The sequence below is a fragment of the Akebia trifoliata genome, unplaced genomic scaffold, assembly GCF_017979445.1.
Source record: "Akebia trifoliata isolate Shusen 1 unplaced genomic scaffold, ASM1797944v1 Contig00954, whole genome shotgun sequence".
In the NCBI taxonomy this organism is placed as follows: Eukaryota; Viridiplantae; Streptophyta; class Magnoliopsida; order Ranunculales; family Lardizabalaceae; genus Akebia; species Akebia trifoliata.
The window spans coordinates 1-23,655 of NW_028237366.1; the positions used below are offsets into that span (position 1 = coordinate 1).

Here is a 23,655-nt window from a genome sequence, read left to right on the forward strand (position 1 = left end):
TCAAAGAAGCTATCCATGTTATAAGCTGTGGATATGAGGACAAGTCGGACTGGGGAAGTGAGGTATGTTGGTTCTCTTATTTGATTCTTCTTCTTTGTACCTTTTACCTTTTTAGTTTGCATGTATAGAGATTCCAGAATGAAAAACAAACTTAAGGGAAAATGAGAGATCACCATCACCATCACCATCATCTATAACTTATCCCGAAGGTTGGGATTGTTAACATGAATCCTACTTCACCCTTCAACTTTCTCTTGAACCATATGGTTGGGATTGTTAACGTGAATCCTACTTGACCCTTCAACTTTCTCTTGAACCATATCCTAAGTCAATCATAAGTGAGTGTAGGCTTGCATGCAGGCCCAAACTTGGATAAAGGAGGGTTTTGCCAGGTTGATAGTGTAAGAAGTGTTAAACTTACTAAATTGGATCCAAGTGGCAAAGCTTATTTTATTTGAAATTTGAAATTGATACCTAGAAAATGATTAAGAAACTCTTCATTGTAAACTTGATTGAAGGATTGGACATTGTCTTGATTAACAAAATAACCAAATTGCCTTCAACTTCATTGTCGTAACTTTTGTTCTCTAGTTTTGCATCCAATGTTCAAGCCTCTAGGTTCACATTTCAGAATTGGGTGTCACAGAACAACTCAAGTACTATGTTTTTCTCGAGGAACCAACATGTTTGGATGGGTTTTGTGAGAGGTTATATTCTCTTTTGGGGCTTAATGGTATACAGGAATGGTTTTTTTTACCATAAAGACAAGACCTTGTTAACTGTATATGTACATTTTTTTTTTTTTTTTGTTTTTACATACATTTCTGTCATTTCTTTCATCTTGGTTTGTTAACAAAAACATTGCCTTTTGTTTCTACAGATAGGATGGATCTATGGTTCTGTTACAGAAGATATTCTAACAGGATTCAAGATGCATGCTCGTGGTTGGCGATCAATCTATTGCATGCCTCAGCCCCCAGCCTTCAAAGGATCTGCTCCTATTAATCTTTCAGATCGTCTGAACCAAGTGCTTCGTTGGGCTCTGGGTTCCGTTGAAATTCTTCTTAGTCGACACTGTCCCATATGGTATGGTTATGGTGGAAGGCTGAAATGGCTTGAGAGATTTGCATACATCAACACCACTATTTACCCAATTACTGCCATTCCTCTTCTTGCATATTGTACATTACCGGCTGTCTGTCTTCTAACAGGAAAGTTTATCATTCCACAGGTAACTACGACTACCTTCCCCAACTTGAAAATCATTAGAGGTCGTCGGGGTTGAAATCCATACACAAAAGTGAAATACTTTCCTAAGTAAGATAGTAAGATTTTAAGCCTTTTCTAAGGGTTGTTTTGCTCAAATGGATTACCACATCAGCAATCGAACCCCACATCCCTCTAAATTTCATAAAAAAACTCAAACCCAAAAAAAAGGAAAAATTCAAAAAGCAAGGTTTTTTGAGCTTATCCAAGGTTTTGAAAATGGATGGCTACTGAACTTTCACCTAACTCCCAAACTTAAATTTAAAATTCAACAGTGAAAAATAGCCTCTCTTTTTTTGGAAAAAGTTTTTCCTTCAAATTTCATAGAATTTTATCCTCTACAACCCTAAAGCATTGGATCATGTTTTTGGATGCCACAAGGTGAGCAAAAGGACCCTTAGTAAGGCTAGTCGGACTCTACCCAAAACATAGATGATGCTATTTATAATGGACTAATGATAAACTGACGCTCTTGACGTGGCATGTGAACAAAACCATAGATCCTTGTGTATCTCGAAGAAAAAGATCTATGGTTCTGTGCACTGCCACGTCAAGAGTGTCAGTTTATCATGACTCTTTCTATTGTGTGCCAACCGTGTTTTGGGATTGCATGCCTTTGGTTGAATTGGGCTTTTGCAGTATAGTATTAAAACAATTGACACCTTCCTTCTCTTGTTTACTGATTTTGGTATTTAATATTGAACCAACCCCAAAAACCCAATTAAAAATAAAGATACCAAGTGAAGGGTTGACAATAATTAAAAGTTGGGGTGCCAATAGAAGCTCTCTATTATTTGAATATTGTGATCATCTTTTATTGGGGGGGGGGGGGTAAATAATTTAAGAAATTGGGTGTAATAAGTAAGAGTTGGGGTGCCAATAGAAGTTCCTCATTTTAACCAGTATTGTTTGAAATGGCTGAGATTCTCCTTATTTAGTGAATGGTTATTTACATGATCATTATTTTTTATTGCAGATCAGTAACTTTGCTAGTATCTGGTTTATAACCCTTTTTCTTTCCATCTTCGCTACGGGTATATTGGAGATGCGGTGGAGTGGCGTTGGGATTGACGAATGGTGGAGAAATGAACAATTTTGGGTTATAGGAGGTGTGTCTGCCCATCTTTTTGCTGTCTTTCAAGGTCTACTCAAAGTCCTTGCAGGGATTGACACCAACTTCACTGTCACTTCCAAAGCATCAGATGAGGATGGTGATTTCACCGAGCTTTACATGTTCAAATGGACGACTCTTCTCATTCCACCCACCACACTCCTCATAATTAACTTGGTAGGAGTTGTTGCTGGGATCTCCTATGCTATTAACAGTGGATACCAATCATGGGGTCCCCTCTTTGGGAAGCTATTCTTTGCTTTCTGGGTGATTGTCCATCTGTATCCTTTCCTCAAGGGATTGATGGGACGACAGAACCGGACACCCACCATTGTGATTGTTTGGTCAATTCTCCTTGCTTCCATCTTCTCTTTGTTATGGGTGCGGATTGATCCGTTCACCACCCGAGTTACCGGTCCAGATGTTTCACAGTGTGGAATCAATTGCTAGAGGGTGTGAAAGAAAGAAAACTAAAAGCCTAATCTATACAGGGTTTCAGTTTAATTATGATTCTAATTGGTTGGGGTGTTTGTTTATCTTATTTTGTAGAGAGTATGGCCAGGATAAACAAGGCCTATCTGTTTATTGAAAAGCTGGGCACCAAGAAAATGTGTTTCATCTTTTATGCTGGCTTCTGATAATTATTCAGAAAACACTAGTTTTCTTGATTGAAGCCTATTTTTCATCAACCGGCTTTGGAATTGGAAGTGCTGGAACTTGGAAAATAGCCTTAATGGGTGTTTCATGGGGCGGCATGGAAAGTCTGAATTGTGCGTGCAAACCACCCCCAAAGTGTGGATAGGAACTGTAAAAGCATTCTGTTGTGTAATATTTGTTAGACAACTGGCAAATTTTTGTCCGAATAAAATTGGTTGCTGGAGTTGTTTTCTTACAAATCGTGGTTTTTTTTTTTTTTTAGGTGGGAATCACTTCAGATGTTTGGTAATATTACTTCAAGCCAAGTACCAGTTTTGTCAGATTTGTGTTTGTATATTTTCCTCCTCTCTCGGGTGTGTCACACTTTACAATAGATTGATCATTTGGAGTATTTGCTTGATTAACATGGTATCAAAGCGTTAAATTCATATAGGTCACAGGTTCGATTCTTTTCACTATTATGAGTGAGGGGAATTGTTGAGTGTATATTTTCCTTCACTCTCGGGTGTGTTATTCCTCCAATAAAACCCCATGACTGACCTTCTTATATTCATAGTTGTCCCCCTCTCTAACAAATCAGTCTTTTGGAATAGTTGTTTGCTTAATAATTTGTTACTATACGAGGTCTACTTAGAGGATTAAGGGTGATAATATACCATGGGCTTAAATGAGAATAATCTGGTTCAATAGGCCTTCAGTCCACATCTTCCTTACATCAATGGGTACCTCACGAAATCCTGATCAAACTAATAGAATTTATTTGGCTGACACCAAATATATGAGATAATAAGGTTTCGTGATGATGCCAGGAGCCTACTTCTAGCTGCATCACCATCCTTTAAGCATTGGTTTCTGTGGAGGGCAATTCTCAGAGCTATTGACACGTGACTACCAAGAAAATAGTTATCAACCCACCGACTAAATGAAGTGTTATTGAGGTTCACAGGCCGGTCGAGACAAGCTCAGAACACTTCAATTTGACGTGACAGAGGTGACAGCACTAACACTGGCATGACAGATGACAGACATGATAACGCATGATCTAACAGATCGGTTTCGACTGCCCTAGACCTATCAGAGCAATTGTAGCCACTACTGTCATTGACGGGCTAAAAAGCAGGTAAACCACTCTGAGGACATATTGGAAGATCCGCCAATCAGGACTCTTATAAATACCAGGTTGTAATCCATAGAAAAGGTTAGAAAAAATACTTCTTAGAGAACTCTTTAATAACTCGACAATAATTCTAACTTGATCATCGGGGTGGTCCTATTGTAGGCACCCACTGAGCTAAGGAGACTTTGAAGGGTATCTCGAGGTAGTGCAAGAAATTGCATCTACAATTTGATGCCATTTGTGGTAAACTTACAAGGAGAAAAACGACAAACATGGTGAAAGCTAGAGGCGAGGTGCGTGGAGAACCATCAAACCCCTTACCAACGGACTTACCTCCAACATCGTAGGATCTCATGCTTGCAATGTACAACTTACTAATAGAGATGAGAGAAGAGATACGTAGGGGGTTAGAAAAGCAGAATGATGAAATTACGGCCATCAAGAGAGAGAATGAGGAGCTCAGGCAAAAGCTGGGCAAAGGGACATAGACTGGAGGGGTGTTAGATAGAGAAGGAAGTCGAGGGCCTACGGTCCGTGCAGTTGAGAAAACTAAGGCCGGTCCAACTATATATTCTACAACAGTGAGAACGCAGCAAGGAAGTTTCGAAACTCGAGACCTAATGACAAGGAGAGGGGTGGAGGAAAAGTTGAAGAGAAGAGATGAGGAACTCGCTCGAGGAAATGACCCTAGGCAAAAAGCTTGAAATGCAATTCGGGAGCTCAAATCACCAACAATAATGAACTCGGAACCCCCACAAGCATTCCATGCACCAAAGTTTGAGACGTACGACGGGACGAGAGATCCCATGGATCATGTCCTTCATTACAGGAGTCAGATGGTACTATAATAGAGCGATGACTCTTTACTTTGCAAACTTTTTCTCATCCACACTTAGGCATGGAGCTATGTCTTGGTTCAAAGGATTACCAGCAGGGTCAATAGCAAATTTTTCCAACCTAAAAGAGTCGTTCGTCGGACAATTCGTGCACTTACGAAAGAAGAAGGTCGGGGTTAACACCCTTTTCAACTTACGACAGGAGGTTGGAGAAAGCATACGGTCTTTTATTACTCGATTTCGAACCAAAGTGATAGCTATCAAAGGCATAGATGAAGTGACCGCGTGTACAGCTTACGTTGCAGCAGTTATTCCTGGAACACGGGTGCATGAATCACTTATAAAGTCCAACCCCACAAGGCTTGAGGATTTGTACTTGAAGGTGGAAAAATACATTATAGTGGAAGAGTCGATAAAAAGTAGAGGTCGGGGAGCACAAACAGTTGCTAACAGCAAGGGTGGACATGCGATCCAGAAAGTAGTTACCGAGCTAAGAGAGGGGGATAGCAAGAAAAGACAACGAGGCCCGAAGGAACAATCAAGATGGAAGAGGGGATGAATATATATGCCACTCAATAAAAAACTATCTATGATACTAAGGCATATTAGGACCGACCTCGATTTCGTTCAACCACCTCGGGATTATCGAAGCAAATCGGGGAAGTCGTATTGTGAATACCACAGGGCGGAGGACCATCCAACTGAGGATTGTTATAAATTATAACATATCATCCAGGATATAGTTGAATATGGGAAGCTCAGGAGGTATGTGTTTTCCACAGGAGGAGGAAGGAAAGAGGCCTCGAGGGAAAAGAATCGAAGACCGCCACCCCAGCAAGCCAAAGAAGATGGGTGGCGCGAACTCGAGGTACGTAGAGTGGTGCACACAATCGTGGGAGTGCATGAGTCAGATAGACAGTCTCGACAACTAGCCAGGGCAAGAGTGATGAAAATCTAGCACGAAATTAGTGTAAACCATGTTATCTCGGGAGTACATTTGGTGAAGGTGACAAGCCCAGCAGTAGGGGATAGGGTGATAGCATTCACAGAAGGTGACTTGCAAGGCACGACTATGCCCTATCAGGACACTCGTTATAGCTCTCCCAGTCAAAAATGTGGACATAAGGAGGATCCTCATAAATGCAGGAAGCGCAGTAGACATCCTCTTCCTGGGGGCAGCGAAGAAAATGGGGATCTCAGAGAGCCTGGTGCCAACACAATCTACCGTATACGGATTCAACAGGGTATCAAGTAGCTCGATGGGAGAGATTACCCTCCTAGTAATGGCAAGATCAAAGGTGGTGATGACGAGGTTCATACTGATCGAAACAGACTCAACTTATAATGCAATCCTTGGAAGAAAGTGGATACATGAGATGAAGGCTGTTTTGTCGACCTACCATCAGGTAATCCGATTTTTGAGTGAAGATGGGGTGATGGAAGTTAGAGGAGATCAGGAGATGGCGCAACGGTGTTTCCATTTGGCTTTAAAGCCACTAAAATGCCCTGGAACCGAGACGTAGAGGAAAATAAAAGAAATACCTGTCAAAGGAAGGCGGTTATAGCAATTACAAAACGAACCACGACACGAACAAGCAGCAGCCGTAGAACAAGTGGAAACAGTGGACCTCGGCACTTCCGGGAACAGCTCATAAGCATCAGGACAATGCTGTTACAGCAAGAACGAAGTACCCTAGTATAATTGTTGAGGGAAAACAAAGACATGTTTGCATGGTCTCTTAGCGATATGCCAGGAATAGATCCCTCGGTTCCGTGTCACTAGTTGGATGTTGACACTGCATTCCGACTAGTTCGGCAAAAACCAAAGAGATTGTCACCTCGGTTAAGGCAAGGGGTGAACGAGGAGATCAGCAAGCTTTTAAGAGCAGCATTCATCAGAGAAGTCGAGTACCCTGAGTGGATAAGCCAACATAGTGGCAGTACCGAAGAAGGACGAAAGGGTTAGGGTGTGCATCGATTTCACGAACCTTAATAAAGCTTGCCCAAAGGATAGTTCAAATTACCGAGGATAAATAGATTGGTTGATGCCACAGTAGGGCATGAGAGAATGTCCTTTATGGACGGATACTCAGGCTACAATCAGATCCCTTAATAATGGAGGATTAAGAAAAAATGTCGTTCATAATTGAGCAAGGTTCGTTTTGTTTTAAAGTCATGCCATTCGGCCTGAAAAATACTGGAGCAACCTATCAGAGGCTCGTAACTAAAATGTTCAAAGATTTGATCGAGAGGACGGTTGAAGTGTACATAGACGACTAGCTGGTCAAAAGCAAGAGGGTGGAGGACCACCTAAGGGACCTGGGGGAAACGTTCAATCGGTTAAGGGACTTTCAAATAAAGCTAAATCCGAAGAAATGTGTGTTTGGAATGTCTTCAGGAAAATTCCTTGGTCATATCGTCACTGAGAGAGGCATTGAGGCTAACCTCAACTAAATTCGAGCCTTGATTGAGATGCCAACCCCAAGAGACCAGAAGCAAGTACAAACTTTGGCAGAAAGGATCGCAGCTTTGAATAGATTTATCTCTCGAGTCTCATATAGATGCCGACCGTTGTTCAATCTGTTAAAAAGGGAAAGGGATTTGCATGGAATGAGGAATGCGAAGCGGTCTTCTTCGACTTGAAGAAATACTTGGGGCAGTCACCTATCCTCAGTACTCTAGAAGAGGGAGAAGAGCTGGGAATTTATTTGACTGTCACCACTTCGTCAGTAAGTTAGGTGCTTTTCAAGGTGGACGTAAGACAGGAATATCCCATCTACTATGTTAGCAAGACGTTGGGCCCATCAAAGGTCAGATACGCGAAGATAGAGAAAATTGGATTATCTTTAGTTTATTTGAAACACAAGCTTTGGCCTTATTTTCTGTCACATCGAGTTCAGGTAGTGACAAATTACCTGTTGAAGGACATGATGTACAGGTCGAAGAAGTTCAAAAGGATGGTAAGATGGGTAGCAAGCTTCAGGGAGTATGTCCTTTAGTAGATTTCCCGATTGAGGATGCCGACTGGAAAGAAGAGGAAGAGGAAGATGAAACGATTGAAAAAGCTAACGCTTGGAGCAAACAAATAAGATGGAGAATGTTAACGGCTTATCAAATTACATTGGGTCCGGTGTCGCCATAGTATTAGTAACACCGAGCAATGATAAGTTAGAGAAAGTGATAAAGCTCGGATATATAGCCTCGAATAATGAAGCAAAGTATGAAGCAGTTATCAATGGGCTCAAGATGGCAAGAGACCTGAAGATTGATCGACTTGCATTATTTACAGACTCACAGTTGGTGGCAAATCAGTGCAATGGAGATTATGAGGCAAAGGATGAGCGAATGGCGAAGTACCTGTCAGCAGTACAACGGGAGGTCAATGGATTCATGAGGGTGAAAATATGTAGAATCCCAAGAGATGAAAATAGACATGCGGATTCGTTGGCATTCATTGCTTCCATGCTCAGAGATTTAGAGAGCCAAGCTGTACCTGTGGAATTCCAGTAGAAAGCATGCGTCAATCGCAAGGAAGAGGAATGCATGCAAGTAAGTCAGGCATTAGGATGGATGCAGAAGTACGTGGAATACCTACAAGCAAAAACACTACCACAAGACAATAAAGAGGCTAGAAAGCTGTTTTACCAGGTCGGTAGGTATACAATCGTCGAAGGAGAACTGTGTAGAATGTCATTTGGAGGATCCCTCTTGGAATGCCTGAATACAGATGAATCCGAGCTTGGAATGGCAGAAATCCGCGAAGGGATCTGTGGAAACCACTCGGGAGGATGGTCACTCGCAAACAAGGTAGTGACTCAAGGATATTTCTGGCCAAGGATGCAAGAGGTACGTCAGATTGTGCGACAAATGTCAGAAGTATGCCCATATGCACCTACAACCTGCTAGCGAGCTGCACCCAATGAAGCCCCCTGGCCTTTCTCTATCTGGGGAATGGATATCGTCTAGCCATTACCTTAGGGAAGAGGGGGTAAGCTTTTCATCTTAGTAGCCACGGATTATTTCACCAAATGGGTCGAAGCTGTTCCCCTCACTCGAATCAGGGAGGAAGAAGTTATCAAGTTCACCTGGGAGCACATCATAACGCACTTCGGAATCCCTTAGGCGTTAATTTTAGACAACGAGACACTGTTCAAGGGAAGCCGAGTGCAATCATACTATAGAAAGTATGGGATTCGTTCACTCCAATCATCTCTAAGGTATCCACAAGCCAATGGGCAGGCAAAAGCTTCCAACAAAACAATCCTCGACAACCTGAAGAAGAGATTTGTTAAGCACAAGGGAAGGTGGGTGGACGAGCTACATAGCATACTATAGGCATACCGAATGCCACCTAGGAGGGCTACGGGGTGGACACGGTTCGCACTAGCCTATGGGACTGAAGCAGTTATACCTACCGAGGTGCAAGTCCCCACCACCAGAATACAAGTAGCTGAAACAAGCCTGAACGGAGAAATGCTAGCACGGAACTTAGATTGGTTGGATGAAACTCAAGAGAGAGTAACGGAGAGGTTGGCACGGTACCACCAGCAATTGAAAAGATCTTACGATAGGAAGATGCGAAGAAAAGAGTTTCAGGTCGTAGATATGGTTCTACGAAAAGTGTTCGGCAACACGAAGGAACTCAATAACGGGAAGCTCGGAGCCAATTGAGAAGGACCTTACGTTGTAAGCAAAGTTGGAGAAACAGGGGTGTATCATTTAGAAACAATGACAGGACATATAATTCCGGCACCATGGAATGCTTTCAATCTTAAGAAATTCTATCAATAAAACAGTTGCCATTTATCCATTCTAACACAGACAGTTATACAAAAAAAAAAAACCTTGGCCCTTCATTGGTGCTGAGCCCAACCAAGGGGTTGGATCAACAAAAAAGCCTTGGCCCTTTATTGGTGCCGAGCACAACCGAAAAGTTGGTTTAGCAAAAAGCCTTGGCCCTTCACTTGTGCCGAACCCAATCGAAGGGTTGGATCAACAAAAAAACCTTGGCCCTTCACTAGTGTCGAGCCCAATCGAGGGGTTGGTTCAGTAAAAAGCATTGGCCCTTCACTAGTATCGAGCCCAACCAAGGGGATAGTTCAACAAAAAGCCTTGGCCCTACGCTGGTGCCGAGTCCAACTGAGGGGTTGGCAATAGTAGAAGGCCCTATCACGGGTTATTACAATACTAAGGAGACTAAGTGAGATTGAGTCGGGTTGACTACACACCAATTTGAGCAAGTCACTTATCTCAAATAATTACGTTATCGAGGAGATTAAGACAGGATGGGTGCATACTAAAACAATCAAGTGTTTTATCTCGAATTATCACATTGATCGAAGAGATTAAGATGGCTTGGGCGCACGCCAAGTTGGTTTGGGAACATTATTGCTAAAAAAGATTATCGTGCTTATGACAGATTGCCCTTTAACTCCAGAGAATAAGTCAATCTTCCCAGGCTATTACATTATAAAGGGAATTATATATGGTCGATCGCAAGCTTAAGAAAAAAAATCACTTGCCTGAAAATATCTTTTTTCATTAATATAAAAATTTGATTACATACAAAAGGGGTTAACTACAAAAGTTGACCATATACAAAAGGGACGGGTCACTATAGTTACATCCAAAAGAGAAGATAGGGTCTATACGTCGACATTGGCAGGGGTGTCCTTAGGAATTTGCTCTTTGTCTGGCACCAGTGATGGCTCTGAGGTACGTTCGGGAGTGATGGTATCATTCTTCTCGAAAGCTTCTGCCTTTTTCAGTCTGGCCTTCAGCTTGTTATAAGCTTTCTCCTAGGCAGTTTCTGAGGCATTCAACTGAACCTAGAGATAAGCTAGTTGCTCATTAAGTGTTCTCTCCTTCTCTAGTTCTTTAGCCCCGAGTTGCTCATCGAGCGAGGCCACCTTCCCTTCTACCAACGCTAGTTGCTCTTTATTTTTCCTAGCTTGGACAATATGCTATCCAAACTTGCTTGGAGTTTTAGGGAGTTGGCCGCAACCACGTCCCTTTCAGATTGGAGCTTGTTTATCCGACCTTCTGCAATATGAAGGTCGGTCAACGTGGCGTCCTGGGACTGACCAAGTTTTGCCACGGTATGCTGCACCTGAAAAAGAGAGTAGGTTTTAAAATCCGAAAAAGAAACATGTGTTTTAATTAAAGAGACAAAAGATGCAAGAAAAGGGACTTATAGTAGTCAAGGCCAGGAAGGCCTCCGCGATTCGTAAACTCCAAGTCCCTCGGTAGGACCGAAGCCTCGAAAATGGCTCGTGCCACCGCCGAGTCAATGAGCGCGGAGTCCAAATCTGTGATCGACCTACCCCCCACCTTGGGGCTTATCACCCATGGAAAGGGGGAAAGAATGTTCTCTCTTCTCTCTGACCTCGCCGACGTGGTCTAAGATGGTTCAGCCGAGGGCAGGAGCACGTCTGTAGGGGCGGGGGGCGTTGGAGTTCGGGATGAGATATGAAGGACCCATAAAAGTTGGGGGTTGGAACTCCTCCTTAGTCTCTTGAGGAGAGGTTGGTGATCCTCCTCCTCACTTTCTTCCTCACCTTGGAAGTCGGTTGGAGGCACCTCAATCACATCATCCTCGGAATCGAAGTCCATTGTGGGTGCTGGTCGGTTGGAGCATAAGGCCATGTGGTCCACTTCTGAAGGTTGGGGGTCGGTCGTAGAAGTAAGAGGTCGGGAAGAAGGAAGGAATGATTTTGTCACGTAGTGGTAGAGCTCTGGATTGGTAAGAAGATGGGTGATTACTATAGTCCTCACTGAATTTGTCCTTGCTTGGACCTGCAGAGGCAGAAAAAAACATATTAAAACCCAACAAAACCCGAACGGACAGGTCGAAGAGAGAGGATAGAAAAAATCACCATGGTGGTGTAGATACCCAAATTTAAGCTGGCCCTCGACGCAAAATGGCCCAAAAATCAAAAAAATCGGAATAGGCTCCGAGACCTAAACCTACAAAAATCCAATAAAACTTATCATCTTAATTTCAATAAACGGTCCAAAGCTTCTCACGTGGCCCACGGACCAAAAATTCCTCACTACCCTCTCAACCCAATACAAACCCAAATTCATTCTTATTCTACACTTCCCAACCCAAACTAAACCCATCACCTAAGTCCATTTAAATTAACCCTACCCATCAAAACACCAAAGCCCAACCTACAACCTAAAATCCAACCATTCTTTAATCCAATCCATTACCAAAGCCCAAAGCCCAAATCATTTAACCCAAACCCAACTCAACCTAATCCAACATCACAACCAATCACCACAATCATCAAGGTGTGACACATGTCATCACCTCATCTCACCTCCCTCATCTAACCACCAATCCCCATCACCATAACTATCTCATTACTTTCCTTTAAATATCACCTATCATACTTACAACCTACACCCCCCTAACCTATCCTATCCATTCTCTCAAATCAAACACTTATAACCTACATCTCCCCCTAATCTACCCCCATCATTTCCTACAAAACCCATCTCTACAACCTAAACCTACACCTATCCTCTCAAATCAAACACTCATCATTTCCCATCAACTCATCTCAACCCTTCATTTCCACCCACTTTGACACATGTCATCGTCTTCCTCACCCTCTCAAAATATCATCAACCACCTCATTAAATCATACATTCTCTTAAATCAAATACCATTTAATCACAACCACCATCTTAAACTCACCTCACCAAACACTCCACCCAAATGGGTTGGGTAGGATCCAAACCATTCGGGTCAAAACTCACCCATTTAACCCCATTTCCCTAAATACCCTCCAATCTCCTCTAAATTACACCTACTTCTTTATCAAAATCATAACCATTCTATCATTTTTCTTCATTTCACCCAACTTTATCCCTAAAATAACTCCCCAACTTCTATAAAAACCCCTCTATTCTCCCCTTACAAGAACTAATGAAAAATCCCACATCCAACCCTCCAAAAGATAAAAAAAGAAACCACTCTCTCAACCTTTCTCTCTTAATCAATTCTACTACTTCTACTCTCAACTCATCTCAACTCTCAACCTTCTCTAAAACAAGTCAAGCAAAGAAAAAGAAGACTCATCAAAGAAAGTCAAAGGAAGTCAAGGAAGGAACAAGGTGGGTTGGAAAAGGCACACCCCCTTCAACTCCCCTCCTTTACTCACCCCTTCTTTATACATTTGTACATACCACTATGGTCTAAATCACCCAAGGGCTCTTTCTTCATAAGGGTGCCCTCAATGATTTGACCCGATATCGAAAGCCCCTCACACTTGAGGGCACATATCGAATCTTTTTTTCGATTTTATATTCTTTTTATTTAAAAAACCGAATCCGAGGTTACCACATTACGTGGATGGAGTAGGGTGCCTAACACCTTCCATACTTCATAAATGGACCCCCTTACCTTGAATCAAAGGTTAGACTATGCACCTTATCCTACGAGAGTCATCAAAAATGTCAAAATAACATGTTTTCTTCAAAAATACAATTCGGGTGACCATTCACACTCATTTTCAAAAAATGAATGGTGGCGACTCCAAAACACCCCAAAGTGGAGGGATGTTTCAAAAATATTGAAAATCCCGTGTCCACAGCTTGGCGACTCCACTGGGGAGTACATACTAGTGGGTCCGACCCTCTTCCTTGATTCGGTTATTTCAAAAAAAAATGTTTGTTTTCTTTTGGTTTATCTACTAACGTTTGCCTTGTTTCTTTCTTTCTTTCTTTTTATTTCACAAGTTTCATATGTGAATGGTTGTAATGTTTATTTACATGTACCTTTTGCTTTATTTTTATTTTTGGACAAAGGATGTAAGGATGGATACATTTCAAAAAATGCACGCACATGCACATGCGATTCATACCCCTATGCATAAGCCATCCCCCCTCCTCTTTAAATTTCTAATCCCGGATGCCGGTACTCTCAAGCCCCCGAGATCGTTATTTTGGGTGGCTGGGAGGAGAACATCCACCCCATTCATCAACCTAAGACATGCACACTTTGGTGTACATCGAGGTTTGAAGAATGGGTAGCCGAAAAACTACCTATAAATCGCATGCATTAAAGCGTAATTAATAGACAAAGGACACTAAAGCTTGCAAAATCAATTCTGTATCCATCCCATGCTTATATGTGATGTAATTTTTTCTTTCTTTTTTTAAGCCCACGAAGGCAAGTTGTATAGATTTTTGGATATTTTTATTTTGTGTCTCGTTTATATGTCCCCCTAGGTAAAAGGGGGAAATCTGTCTTTTTTTATGTTATCATGTACATCATAAAAAAAAAAGTGACATTTTTGTGGCCCAAGCCAAAAAACAGAAGCTATGTGCCTCAAAATCCAGAAAAACATGGGCAAAAACGAGATGAGGACTAAAACAGAGCAATTGTGGAAGGCCAGAGAAGGTTCTGGTCCGTGTTTGAAGCACGGACTTAAGGAAAATAATTAAGTCCGTGCTTCAAGCACGGACTAGTGAAAAAAAATGAAATTTTTTTTTACTGAAAATTAAGGTTCTGGTTCGTGTTTGAAGCACGAACTAGCCAAAAAATGTCAGGTCCGTACTTGAAAAACGGACCCAAAAAAAAAAAAAAAAATTTGTTCTGGTTCGTATTTGAAGCACGAGCCAGCCAAAAAATGGTAGGTCCGTACTTGAAAAACGGACCCAAAAAAAAAAATTGATGTTCTGGTCCGTATTTGAAGCACGGACCAACCAAAAAATGGTAGGTCCGTACTTGAAAAACGGACCCAAAAAAAAAAAAAAATTGATGTTCTGGTCCGTATTTGAAGCACGGACCAGCCAAAAAATGCTAGGTCCGTACTTGAAAAACGGACTCCAAAAAAAAAAAATTTAAGGTTCTAGTCTGTATTTGAAGCACGGACCAGCCAAAAAATGCTAGGTCCGTACTTGAAAAACAGACCCAAAAAAATAAAAAAATAAAAATTTTGATGTTCTGGTCCATTTTTGAAGCACGGACCAGCCAAAAAATGGTAGGTCCGTACTTGAAAAACGGATCCCCCAAAAAAAATTGTTTTTTGCTCATTTTGTTCCTTATGTCAGTCCTAACAACTTTCCTTCTCGAAGTTTTTTTTATTTTGAGTTTTAAAGCTTGAAAATGATTAAATGAATCACTTTACTGTAAAACTCAAGGCCTACCACTTATAATCGATCCCGCTCCAAACGGATTTTGCCCATCGTGGCTCACTATCGATCTCGGTCATAATCAAACTTGTCCTTCATGGAGTATTCACTTCAAAATGGGTCAACGACCCAGATCCATTCAATTTGGATCCACGACCCAAAACCAAATCCATTCCAACTGGGTCCACGACCCAGATCCATTTTAAATTGGGTCTCCGACCCAGGTCCATTTCAATTGGGTCCCGCCCATGTCCATTTCAATTGGGTCCATGACCCAGATCCATGTCAAACTGGGTCCACGACCCAAATCCGTTTCCAACTGGGTCCCAACCCCAATCCGTGTCAAATTGGGTCCACGACCCAGATCCATTTCCAACTGGATCCACGACCCAGATCCAAACCAAACTGGGTCCACAACCCAGATCCATGTCAACTGGGCATGACCCAGATCCACTTCAACTGGGTCCACAACCCAGGTCCATTTCGTTTGGGTATTCGACCCTGATCCATCTCAACTAGGTCCGACCCAGATCCATTTCGTTTGGGTCCACGACCCAGACCCACCTGAACCGGGTCCACGACCCATATCGAATCAAGTCCATGATCCATCTATGATCTAACAAGATAACAACCGACCAATTGACTCCAATGCATTCAACTTTTTCAACAAAAAAAAATACCAAAATAAAATAAAAAAACAAAAATTTTAAAAAAAAACACCACTTGCAGTCATTGATCAAAGTCGGTGCCTAGAAAGATCTTATCCTATTGATACGAGGGGGATAGACTACGTCTATTCAAGGAACAAGGTGATTTAAGAGTGCCATTGTGCGCCGCCTCTTCCTTGGAGATCTGCCTGGCCGACGATGATTTCAGAGAACTGAATTGGAGGCTACCAAAAATAGGGGTTATTCCAACTCGATTTATCTCATAAATTACTTTTTCAAAATATTTTCCCGACTCCGTGTCGATGCCAACTCCGTGTTGATGTAATTTATTTTCAAACTTTTTCCGACTCCGTGTCGATGCCAGCTCCGTGCTGAAGTAATTTCTTTTCAAATGTTCTTCCGACTCCGTGTCGATGCCAGCTCCGTGCTGATGTATTTCTTTTCAAAACGTTTTACCGACTCCGTGTCGATGTCAGTTCCATGCTGATGTAATTTCTTTTCAAAATGTCTTACCGACTCCGTGTCGATGTCAGCTCCGTGCTGATGTAATTTCTCTTCAAACTGTTTTACCGACTCCGTGTCGATGCCAGCTCCGTGCTGATGTAATTTCTTTTCAAATGTTCTTCCGACTCCGTGTCGATGCCAGCTCCATGCTGATTTCTTTTCAATTGTTCTTCCGATTCCGTGTCGATGCCAGCTCCGTGCTGAAGTAATTTCTTTTCAAAATGCTTTACCGACTCCGTGTCGATGCCAGCTCCATGCTGATGTAATTTTTTTCAACTGTTTTACCGACTCCGTGTCGATGCCAGCTCCGTGCTGAAGTAATTTCTTTTCAAAATGCTTTACCGACTCCGTGTCGATGCCAGCTCCGTGCTGATGACATTTCTTTTTTAAAATGTTTTACCGGCTCTATGCCGATGCCAGCTTCGTGCTGATATAATTCTTTTCTCCCAAACGATCCAGCTCCGCGCTGGCAAACCACATTTTCAAATTCACCTAACTAAATTTCACTTTTAAGTACAATCCCTAATAATTACCGGACGTAATAAAACATCATGCATTTTCCTTTTTGATAAGTAAGATAATAACGCTTGGTCTTCTGTACCTACAGGTGGCCAAACGAAAAAAGTACAAACATCCTGAGAAGCCTCCATACTTTCTTCGATCATCTTCATCAACAATGAGTAACTCAGATGACCCACAGCCCGTTACGAATAAACTGGTTGAGGCTAATGCTATGATAGCAAAGCTGTTAGAAACAACGAAAAGGCAAGAACAAATCTTGACGGCCATTTTGAGTAGCACTAGTTTTCTACAAGAACAGGCAGCTCAACACCAAGCATCTGGGTCAAACCCTGAACTCCTTGAACAAACACGACTAGATCAACAGGCCACCCTACCTCCTGCTGTACCAGTATACCAGGGCCCTCCACTCTACATCCCACAGAATCAACCACCTCCGGTGGTGATCCCAGACGATGAGTGTAACTTCAGGGTTCCCGAAGCCAAAAGTTCTACCGATGACAAAATGGCCCAACAAATTGAGTCTCTCCCAGAAGAAATGAGACGAATGAAGGGTACAAATACTTTAGGAGGTACAAGATTTAGGGACCTTTGCTTTTACCCTAACGCACAGTTGCCGGCTAAGTTCAAGTGTCCGGAATTTGAAAAGTATAGCGGGGTTGGGTGTCCTTTGTCGCACCTCAAATTGTATTGTGGATCGATGTGCCAATATGGCGAGGACGACAGATTGCTAGTACAGTTATTTCAGAGAAGTTTAACAGGGCCAGCACTCAAATGGTTCTCGGGGTTGGACCACTCACTTATCAAGAACTGGCAGGACTTGGCTGAAATGTTCTGGCACAACTACAGGTTTAATACAGATGTTGGTTTGGATAGAAGTGACATGGCACGAATGACGAGGAAACACAAAGAAACAAACAGTGACAGAATATGCCCAGAGGTGGCAAGAGTCAGCTTCCCAAGTACGGCCAGCCATGATAGAACAAGAGATGAACACCACATTTATCTCTATATTAGGGCATTCATTCTACACCCATCTGGTAGGGCATACCACGGGCACTTTCTCCAATTTGGTTCAAGTGGCAGATCGGGTCGAGGACGGGATCCAAACCGGTCTGATATTTGACTTCACAGCCCTAAGCGCAGCAGCAGGGACATCGACAGTAAAGAAACCAGTGTTGTTGGTCAAGAAAAGAGATGAGCCACAAGTCAACAATATACAACCCAACCAACCTCTCTTCATTCAAGCACCAGTTCAAAGGCCACAGGCACCACAAGTCCCTTGGACGCCAGTACCTCGAGCCGCCTGGGCCTCGGCACCACAAAATCCCTTCCGGATGGTCCCTCCACAAGTCATGCCAGCACAGCCAGCGCAACAGTATGGACAGAATCAACAAGCAAGACCGAACAGGATTAATAGAGTGTTCACCAAGTTACCGTTGACGTTGTCAGAACTACTTCCCACATTACTACAAGGAGAGTATCTTATTAAGCGACTCCCGAACCCAGAAGCTTCTAAAGGGCCAGGGTACAATCCCAACCTCTTCTGTGAGTTTCATATGGGTGCACCAGGACACTCCACTAATCAGTGTTGGCAGCTCAAGCACCAAGTGCAGAATCTGATTGATCAAAAAGCCATCATATTGGACGGTCCTACCAACCCACCCCAACAACAGAATATCAATCAAAACCCAATACCTACCCACAATGGGGAGGGGAGTGGGCACAGAGTAAATGTCATCTGTGGAGAACTCAACTTTAATCCTTCGGATAGCAACTATCGGGTCCAAAATCAAGGTCCATGTAACTCAGGGATCAGAAGCGCCAACAGTCAGTACAATCAACCATTATACGACAAACTCATCCCAAAATTCATTACCACCACTCAGATTAGCCGACCTCACCATCCATCCCACTCATCAAAATGCTACCACAACCCTACCGACCACCTCTAGTCATACCTTATGGATCACCCCATCATCAAAATTTGACCCAACCCCCTCTTGTTATCCCCCACACACTGCCAAATGCTCAAGGATCAACCCGACCCCTCTCCACATACCATACACCGCATCTTCACGTCCACCACTCATCATCCCATACACTCCATCAACTACTTCTACTACCATTTCATCCAAATCATCGTCGCCACCCCTCATTCTCAATGTAAAACCCGAACCACCTCCCATGACCATACACTCACCCAAACCATTCCCCTATAACTCTATCCAGGCAGTTCCTTGGAGTTAGGAGACAACCATCACCACAACCGCCGGGGTTGAGACCATGAAGAAAGCAATGGTGGTCGATATCGGTCGTATGACAAAGGCAGGAAGATGCAAAAAAATACCAACAAAGGGGGTAAGCATCAAGGAAGATACCGAAGAAACGACAAAAGGGATGACAGATGAAGAGATGAGAAATGTAAAAGGAAAGGGCAAAATGAGCGAGAGTGACCAGAAAAAAGAGGAGGTGAAAGCGACAGATAAAGAAGCTGAAGCTAAAGTAACAGACAAGGACACTGTAGACTTCATTAAGCTTATTCGCAAGAGTGAGCATAATATTGTGGACCAGCTAAACAAACAGCCAGCTCAAGTCAATATTCTGGGTCTGATGCAAAAGTTAGAGGAATACCAGGAGACATTACTGAGAGTCTTGGGAAAATCGCATGTACCTGCAACTACATCGCCGGCACAGTTGGAATAGACGGTTGGCCAAATCATGGCCCCCAATCCTATTGTTTTTAACAGAAGACGAATTTATGCCTGAAGGAACGGGACACACTGAGCCACTAAACATTATGGTCATATGCAAGGGCATGATGGTTGCCAGAGTATTGATTAACAATGGCTCAGCACTTAATGTCTGTCCATTTGAAACCTTCAAGAAACTCAATGCTGATTGGTCACACGTCAAACCTAATAACAAAGTCGTCCGAGGTTTTGATAACTCGAGAAGGGATTCTCTAGGAGAAGTGGATCTACCTGTCACAATAGGCCCATGTACATTCGAAGTAACGTTTAAAGTCATGGAAAATACCGACGACCTTTAACTTACTATTGGGTAGACCATGGATCCATACTGCCGGGGCTGTACCTTCTTCTCTATACCAAAGAGTCAACTTCATCATGGGGCAGAGAATGATATCGGTGCTGGCAGAAAATCTTATCCCGATTGGGAGAGCTCCGGATGTGCCATTTATCGACGTTGCAATGACAAAGGACAAAGTACTTTATCACTCTTATCAATTCGCCGCTGTCAATCATATTGAGAAGGGGTAGGAGAATGTAAAAGCAAAGCTATCAAGAACAAATCTGATGGTCGGTCGGGTTATAAAGAAAGCAGGTTACTACCAAGACAAGGGTTGGGACCAGGAGGAAGAGGGAGAACTAAGCCGGTCGAAGCCAAAAAACACATTCTTTATTTCGGTCTCGGGTTCAAGCCCACAAAAAGGGATATCGTAGAAATGAACAACTAGAAAAAAGAGCTTCGACTAGCAAAAAGGCAGAATCGTGAGCCGAATGTTTGGAATTTGGGCAAGGTTCCTCATATCAGCGTTAGCTTCCCGAAATCTCATACTAGACCCGACAGCTTATCGGAGCCACCAACGGCTAAAAGGTCAAAAACGGTAAATTTCAAACCCGTGCACATTCATGAAGACTCAGTTGTTGAGTCCCACTCATCCTTCGTAAAAGGCATTGATGTTTTATTCAATGGGGATTGCAACGAAAGTTTATCAGAGACTGCCTTAAAATCAACCAAAGTGGAAATCACTACTGGCCATGGGAACAAATCACCCTTTCCAACAAGTATTGACTGGGCATCAGTCGTCATCCCACCGAGTTTGGGAGGGACTATGCCCCCATTTGACAAAAATTAATCGGAGATCATGGTTATCTCCGAACCAGCAACTAAATCACCCAATACATCACTTTCACATCTCATTCTCCCCCTCAAAGAAGGGGAAATTCTGAACAATTGGGAAGAATTCCCTCTAACCCTTGAGGCTACCATAGCCTCCAAAAAAAAATGCCGTTAGGCAACATCAGTTTATCCGAGGATCATAACGAGCCCTCGTCCTCGGGTAAAGACTGTTTTGAGGGCTCCCTATATTTATTAATGCATGATTGCTCTTCTTATTTCATATGTCCAGAAAATAGCACTCAAAAACCAAAAAAATCAAAAATTCTCCAAAAATAAAAAAAAAATCAAAAAGCCTGCAAAAAATAAAAAAATCAAAAAACTTTCAAATTTTCAAAAAAATAGATATATTTCAAAAACCAAAAAAGAGTTTTCACAGAATTTAAGGGATTTATCTCAATCGAATGGACTTTTGGACAGAACAGAATATGAAAAGGATGAGTATGACTTCGATCTTGAACTCGACTTCGATCTTATGGGGATTGAAGAAGAGTCTGAGGACGAAGTGGAATACCCTCCTAAAGAAATCAAAGACCTGTTAGAACGACATGAAAAAGGTGTTCAGCCAAACATTGAGGATACAGACTCAGTTAATCTCGGCACTGAAGATGACCCACATGTTGTAAAAATCGGAGCCTTGTTAACCCCTCAACAAAAAGAAGAAATGATTGAACTATTGCGTAACTATCAAGACGTCTTCGCCTGGTCCTACAAAGATATGCTCGGTTTGGACACGGATCTTGTTGTTCATAAGTTGCCGATCGCACTTGGGAGCAAGCCGATCAAGCAAAAGTTAAGAAGACTTAAGTCGGAATGGACACTCAAAGTCAAAGACGAAGTGATGAAACAGTTCCAGCAGGATTTCTCGCAGTCTCCACGTACCCCGAATGGCTAGCCAATGTCGTTCCGGTACCAAAGAAGGATGGGAAAGTACGAATGTGTGTCGACTATAGGGATTTGAATAGAGCCAGTCCTAAGGATGATTTTCCATTACCACACATCGACACTCTAGTCGATAGCACGGCGGGACATGATACGTTCTCATTCATGGATGATTTCTCTGGGTACAATCAGATAAAAATGACAGAAGAAGACCAAGAGAAGACAGCATTCATTACACCCTGGGGCACTTTTCATTACAAAATCATGCCGTTTGGACTTAAAAATGCAGGGGCAACCTATCAACGCGCAATGACGACTTTATTCCACGATATGATCCATAAAGAAATGGAGGTTTATGTAGACGACATGATCGCTAAATCAGACATAGAAGAAGATCATCTGGTAAATCTCAAGAAACTGCTTGACAGGCTAAGGAAATACAGCTTAAGGCTCAATCCAACAAAGTGTGTATTCGGGACAACATCAGGCAAGTTATTGGGCTTTATCGTCAGTAGAAGAGGCATTGAGATAGATCCAGCAAAGATCAAGTACATTCTTGAAATGAAAGCACCGGTATCAGAAAAGGATGTCCGAGCATTTCTAGGTAGAATACAGTATATCAGCAGATTCATCGCACAACTCACGCCTATTTACGAACCAGTATTTAAGCTACTCAGGAAAGATATGTCGAAAGCATGGAACAAGGACTGTCAAGAAGCCTTCGACAAGATAAAGAAATATTTGCTCAATCCACCAGTCTTGGTTCCTCCTACTCCAGGGTGACCCTTACTGATGTATATCTCGGTGCAAGAAACGTCTATGGGCTGTGTACTAGGGCAACACGATGAGTCAGGCAGAAAAGAGCAAGCCATTTACTATCTCAGCAAAAAGTTCACTGATTATGAGGTAAAGTATTCGACACTCGAGAAGACTTGCTGCGCATTGGTCTGGGCATCTCAATGACTACGCCATTACCTCCTCAGTTACTCGACCATGCTCATTGCTCGAATGGACCCGCTCAAGTATCTCTCTGAAAATCGGCACTGACAGGTCGTACTACAAAATGGCAATTACTACTATCTGAGTTTGACATCACCTATGTCACTCAAAAGGCCATCAAGGGGCAGGCCATTGCCGACCACTTAGCCGAGCATCCACTGCCTGATTATGAGCCATTGAAGACAAACTTTCTTGACGAAGCCATATTACTCACTGAGATTGATGATGATGACGAAGAACCAAGTTGGAAAATGTACTTCGACGGAGCAGCAAATCAAAAAGGGAACGGAATAGGGGCAGTCTTGATCAAATCAGATGGGTCCCACGTGCCAATTACAATCAGACTAAAGTTTCAATGTTCTAACAACGAGGCTGAATACGAAGCATGCATAGCAGGGTTGAAAGTAGCATTGGATCTCAAGGTAGATGAGATCGATGTCTTCGGAGACTCAAGCCTAGTAGTCTATCAGACAACTGGAGAATGGAAGACCCGAGAACAGAGATTGATCCTTTACCATGAGTATCTAGAGAAACTAAGCTCATGCTTCGATAGAATCTCATTCACTTATATGCCGAGAGCTAAGAATCAATTTGCTGATGCACTAGCAATGCTCGCTTCTATGATCAGTATCTCAAAGGACTTAGTCATTGATCCTATTAAGATCGGACTTCAAGATGAGCCAGCTTACTGTTTACCCGTCGAAGTAGAAGAATCTGAAGAAAAGCCCTGGTACTACTCGACACTCAATCAAGGCATCCTCGAAGATCGAACTCTCCCATCAAACACAACGTCTAACGATCGAAGGACTATCCAGAAGCTAGCAAGCCAATTTTTCCTGAGCAATGGCATTCTGTACAAGAAATCACATGATGAAGTCCTACTCCGATGTGTGGCAGAACTAAAAGCAAAACGATTGATCGAAACCGTGCATGGTGGAGTTTGCGGACCTCACATGAATGGTCACATGCTTGCTAAGAAAATCATGAGAATGGGATATTACTGGACTACCATGGAAAGGGATTGTTATC

The 23,655-nt window shown here is 42.6% G+C and overlaps 1 protein-coding gene across 1 annotated transcript; it reads left to right on the forward strand.

The window, feature by feature from the left end:
* The first annotated feature begins 6 nt into the window (after positions 1-6).
* Positions 7-2,833, forward strand: LOC147380818 (putative cellulose synthase A catalytic subunit 8 [UDP-forming]). The gene is made up of 3 exons (XM_086431205.1): positions 7-62; positions 881-1,231; positions 2,243-2,833. The coding sequence occupies exons 2-3, from the start codon at positions 932-934 to the stop codon at positions 2,825-2,827; spliced, it is 885 nt and encodes a 294-aa protein (XP_086287331.1). The 5' UTR covers positions 7-62; positions 881-931; the 3' UTR covers positions 2,828-2,833.
* The last annotated feature ends 20,822 nt before the right edge of the window (positions 2,834-23,655 follow it).

Coding starts and splice junctions, on each gene's coding strand:
- LOC147380818 (XM_086431205.1), top strand. CDS start 932: ATGCATGCTCGTGGTTGGCGATCAATCTATTGCATGCCTCAGCCCCCA. Junction 1,232..2,242: donor GAAAGTTTATCATTCCACAG/GTAACTACGACT, acceptor TTTTTATTGCAG/ATCAGTAACTTTGCTAGTAT.